General features: G+C 39.3%; 1 protein-coding gene across 1 annotated transcript; it reads right to left on the bottom strand.

Moving 5' to 3' along the window:
* Positions 1-3023: 3023 nt before the first annotated feature.
* LOC131611412 (cysteine-rich receptor-like protein kinase 42) lies at positions 3024-5700 on the bottom strand. Its single transcript, XM_058883442.1, has 6 exons — positions 4864-5700; positions 4660-4773; positions 4213-4563; positions 3898-4132; positions 3649-3793; positions 3024-3557 (listed from the first exon to the last, which is right to left on the bottom strand). Exons 1-6 carry the CDS (start codon positions 5621-5623, stop codon positions 3201-3203), a joined length of 1962 nt encoding a protein of 653 aa, XP_058739425.1. The 5' UTR covers positions 5624-5700; the 3' UTR covers positions 3024-3200.

The raw sequence follows: 5700 nt of genomic DNA, 5'->3' as shown, positions 1-5700 counted from the left end.
TCTAGGGACGCTTCTGATTTTGGGTGTCTCCGGGAGGCTGTGAAGTGTCTGGAGAAGAGTTTTCCGAGCACCTTCCAAGAAGTGATGGATTCGTCGAGCAAACTTTTGTACCACGTCATGGCTCCTTTGCGTAGGGTGGTCAGGAATAAACGACATTTGATTGCACCGGGCACCCCTCTATAATCTAGGAGGGTGTTGATGTTCTCTATGTGCTCGTCTGGATCGGTGGTCCCGTCGTATGTGCCCAGCGGAGGGGGTTTTTCAAGACCGGCCGGCAGGGGTGCTTCCAAGATTGCGTAGGACAGGGGGCCCCGGCGCTCCTCATCGTCGTCGCTGGCGGATGGAGTGGAGGATCGGCTGCGACTCCACTTGTGTCGCCTACGGTTATCGTCGTGTTTTGCCGGAGGTGACCAAGATCTTCTTTTTGGTCGAGGGGAATGTGATCGGTGTCGGGAGCGGTGGTCGCTTGACCCTTTCTTGGAAACGGGACCCGCGTTCTCCCTAGGGGAGGGTGAACGAGGGCGTTTCTTGGGAACCATGTCGCGCTGAGAGTGCGGTTTGTGGTCAGGGGGAGTCTTCGAACGGCGTTTTTTCTCGAGTGCCCCGATCATGTCGTTCTGCTGCTGAATAAGTGCGTTTGTCTACGTAAAGGCAGCCAGAACGGCCGTCATGGTTTGGTTCTGGGAAGCTTGGCCCTTGGAAGAGAAAGGGTTTTCTAGGACCTCCTCGTGGTTGCCTCTGCCACTAGTTTCCCCGAGATGATGGGGAGCGCCTTCTTGGAGATCCCTCGGGGAAGGAGATCCCGAGGGATGGTGTTTCTGGGAGGAGGTATGACGACAGAGATGTCGTTCTTGTTGAGTATCGTAGCGTCTAGTGAAGAGGAGTCTTCGTTATTGCCAGCAATGGATGATAGTTGATTAGAGCTTTGGTTCCCGGGTTCTTGCAGGAGGCAAGAATGGATCAAGAAAGTGCAAGAAGAGGAACGGGGGAGCTGGATTTTCCCACAGACGACGCCACTGATCTTACCGAGTAGATCAGATGGCCAGCAACAATGAAGGCTTGAAATTCGGAACGGTTGAGAGGGGAAAAAAAGGGTTGTACCTGCAAGGCACTCCGATGCCAAAGTAAGTATATGTTCCACAAGGTACAACAAAGTGAGAGAATTTTAGGGTAAGAAAAAGATTACCTTGCCCTCTGAGGTTAGAGGGTTATTTATAGGGTATCCTTAAGTGAGATCGGCTCCTCTTTCTAAGGCGAGGATTTAGGTAGCGCATGAGCTGGCTGCTTACCGGGCACGAGGTTCTCTCGTGACCGGTTGTCCTTGGTGTTTGCCTGGAACGGGCCGGGAAAGGCTGTCACGCGCGTGTCCAGGACGCCTTGGGCCGAAGGCTGGATTGGCCCAATAAGGGTGTTTGGGCTGATCCAGAACAATATATAAATACTATAAACCCATGGGTGTTTGTTACTTTTTCTACTAGTTGTATAAAGTTTGCTTTACAAATCTTAATAGGTGTTTCCTTGATCTTTTTGCTTAAATGCTTTGAATTTGTGTTATTGTAGAAATAGACACCATAAATATTGATTAGGGGGATATATGTTAGTTCTAGATTCTAGACATAGGGTTTGGGGTTAACATCCACATAATATCAGAGTTCAATGCTTCTATGTTGTTCGATCGGTTGAGACATCGTCGAAAGAGCAATATGGTTGAACTCTCATCGGTGTTGCAGAAATGGGCATTTATGTGAAAGATATGTGGTGATTCTGATAAGTATTGTAGATTGAGTGCGGCGGAGTGATAAATCTAACTTTGTGAGGAGTAGTTTAGATTCGAATCAGATAAGTTATTCTCTATCAAGAATGAATTCTTTTTATGTTCATATGTTACTTTTTTATTTTTACTTAAAATCCATTTAACCCAAACTCAAGAACTAAGAATCCGTCGAACGGCAGTTCAGTAGCACTAATCTCTGTGGACATGATCATTTCCCGGATAAATACTTCCAAAAATTTTGTTGCTTGCCCCTGTACCGCTTCAACAATTTAATTGAACGAAATTAAAGTTTTGATCTTTAAAACAATGAAGAGAGAGAAGCTAAACCCATTGTTACTGTTTCCAAATAGCCCTAAACCCCTTCACGTTTTCATGGCCCTTATGCTTCTTTATTTGGTCTTCATAACGTTTGAACTCAAAACCTTTGAGTCACGTTTGAATTCAAAACCTTTTAATTTGTTTTGATTTCTTCAGTGTTTGAGAATGAACACCAAAACACCCATCATAGAAAAGCTTTAAACTCGAGCATAAACTACACTCACTTTTATATTAACATACTCGCAGTTTGAAAAACTTCAATTTTTATGTTTAGCTAATGTGTGTAGGAAACGTTATTTGAGTATATAATCATTTAATAACAAATTTATTTGAGTGATATTCTCAGAGGAATAATGGTATCAATAAAAATTTTCTTAGTTATGTACAAGAAGAAAGTTGATGCTCTTTAGTTTTTTGGTTCTGGAATGTAAAAAGAGTCTCACATCGAAATATCAATAAAAATGAAAAGTTTTTATAAAGCTCTTTGCAACAATTATTCTTAAAAGTTTAGATAACGGGCTGCTATGTGATGTGAGCTCGTGTTTTAGGACCAATAAATTATTTTAATAATTAATTAGTAAAAACATGATCACGAATTAAAAAAAAAAGTCCAATTGAATTAATAATTAATACACATTTAATAATATATATTTCATGTGTAATTTAAAAATTCGCCCTACTATAAGGTATAAGGTATGTATATTTAACCCTAACAAGAAAACTTAATGACAAAATTGAAATACCTCTCTCATAATAAACTAATTCTTAAATATTGTATGAACTTAAATCCCGGAATATTAAAATTGCATTTTCTTCTCCTTTCTGATTACAATCTCAAATTAAATCTTAATCTATTACAATACTACTAAACAATTTTAAATTTCGATGGGAGATCGAAGAAGAGATGAGAGAAGATAAATGGAATCCTATTTCTTTTAATTATATAATGAAACAAGTATGCTTTTCAAGAATAGTAACAAAATGCTACTACACAGGTTGTTACATTCTCCTTTGTAACAAACATTTTGCTCACAAAAATTTGTGTTGCCAAGTCTTACATCATCTAATCTTTCAATTTTGCTTTAAACAAAATAATTACATTTGAAAATCAAGTTTGGATACTTGGTTCTTCACTTCCCGATGGCTCGTCCGAGTTGCTGTAAGAAACTCCGATCTCTTTTAAAGCACTAGATACAAAACTGTTTGTACTACAAGACCTAATGGAATTGTCTGAGTCTAGCATTGCAGCATTCAAAAATGGTGGTTGATTTGGTGTAGGAACATCTAAATCTGAATTACTTAACATTTGAACAACACGGGCCATGGATGGCCTAAGGGAAGCAGAAGCTTGTGTGCAAAGCAAACCAATGTGAAACACCCTTGACGCCTCGGCTATAGGAAAATCATCTCCCAAGCTACAATCAATAGTCTCAACTAATGTGTTTGATCGGTAACGTTTCCAAACCTGTTGCCAAAAGGACTAAATCAATATGTTTTCGATTTTATAAGGACAAAAAAAATATTAACCAAGTCTGTTTCAAATTTGAAATTCTAACCGTTTGTAGAAGTGATCCAGAGTCTTCTCTGATAACATTATTCCTTCTGCCACATATAATCTCCATAACAAGTACTCCAAAACTATATACATCCGCTTTATCTGTAAGTTGTCCTCGAACCAGATACTCTGGAGCCATGTAACCACTACTCCAAATATGAAAAAAATGGAGTGTTAATATGGCCTTTGAATATTTGGTTTCTTAACATTCAACGAATGTTTTTTCACATGAATTGGTCTAGTTACTTACAGTGTTCCAGCAATTCCAGTACTCAAATGTGTTTTATCAGCAGCGAAACAGCGCGCAAGGCCGAAATCTGCAATCTTAGGAGAGAGGCTATCGTCTAGAAGAACATTGCTGCTCTTGATATCTCTATGGATGATTCTCTTTTTAGAACCTTGATGAAGGTAAGCGAGCCCTTCTGCTGTTCCTTGAATGATGTTAAACCGCTGCTTCCAATTTAGAATTTGAGTTCTGCTCTTTTCTGAATAGAATAATACAAATTTATTCGCCACAATAACCGTGTAATGTAGGTGTTAAGATAAAGAATATAAGAGAATTTACCAAAGAGAAATTGATCTAAACTCTTGTTGGGTAAGTACTCATAAACAAGTAGGCTCTCGGGCCCTTCAATGCTACAACCCAATAATTTCACAAGGTTCTTGTGTTCAGTTCCACTAATCAAATTTACTTCATTGAAAAACTCATCCACCCATTGCCTATTATTGAATATCAATCTCTTTACTGCAACGACGTTTCCGTTCGGAAGAATACCTTTGAAAACTGAACCTGATCCTCCTTGGCCTATTTTCCTGGAAGAGTTAAAATAATCTGTCGCCTTCTCAAGCATTTCGTATTTGTAATTCAAACTAGATTTTGTTATAGAAGATGAAACCTGATCCAGATTATTTTTTTCTGTGTAGTACAGGAAAAAATAGAAAAACATCATAAGAATGTTAACATATCAGTATCATCAACTCATTCATAGTGTGTAACATAAATTCTGTTTACCTTTTTTTAGATTCGACAATTTTTTGAAGATTGCAAAAGAGGCAGAGAGAGCAAGCATAATAATTGCAACTGTTGCTAACACTGCTGCTATAACATCTCCTCTTCTTAAAGATCCTGAAATAAACAAACAATAACATATAGTTACAGACAATAATATAGAAGCGCGTTTGAAATTGAGAAAGAACGCAAATGCTCAATGCTCACTCTTTTCACCATGTTTTCCACCTCCTTCGTTGAAAAACTTGCGCGTTGAATATCTCAAATAACAACCAGCATTCAAGGCCCTACCTTCATTATTTGTCAAACTCAAACACGCTCTTACTTTCTTTGCAGCATTTTTCAAGCAATCTCTACACCCATTATTCCCAAGTGAGTTCCAGCATTGAGCTAAGGCATAAACACCGTCAACTTCTCCCACGGAAAATCCTTTCCTAGCAGCATCCATGGCCACAACATCAACCACTCTTGCAACACTCTTCTCCATCTGCACCTCCAACCTCTCAGAGGAGGTGCAGTTAACAGTGTCCCTCAAAGGGTCAGTTTCTTCTGAGTAGAAACTATAATTGTCGTAACGAAGGAAGCAGCCGTCAAGATAGATGCGGGCGGAGATCGAAGGAAGGCAACGAGGGAGCCGAGTGCGGCTTGCAGCATAACAAAGAAGACAATCGGTATGAGAGAGGTCTTTAAAACATTGTGCAAAGCCATAGATTGGAAGAGATCCTGATATATTGACAGAATGAGTTCCCCAATTGTGATCTGTTACAAGCTGTGAGAGATTCTCCATTTCTTGTATGAAACTTGGGATGTAGTTTGATTTAGGTGGTGCTTTGTCTTGTCCACAGTAGAGTCCAGCTTCTGAGATTCTTGGGTCTGAATGTGATTGAGAAAATAAACATGACATGATGAAAAGTATACTTGTCAAGAGAAAATAAACATGTGATGGGTTGCTGTTTTTGGAACTCATTTCTTTTCTGATATGTTGTTTAGTACTGTTTCTGTTCTGTTTTTCCAACCTTGTGGAAAGGAGTTATTAGTTTAATG

Source organism: Vicia villosa, linkage group LG6 (genome assembly GCF_029867415.1).
Source record: "Vicia villosa cultivar HV-30 ecotype Madison, WI linkage group LG6, Vvil1.0, whole genome shotgun sequence".
Classification (NCBI taxonomy): Eukaryota; Viridiplantae; Streptophyta; class Magnoliopsida; order Fabales; family Fabaceae; genus Vicia; species Vicia villosa.
Note: the sequence above shows the minus strand (reverse complement) of the source record. Positions and strands in the feature narration are given on the sequence as shown.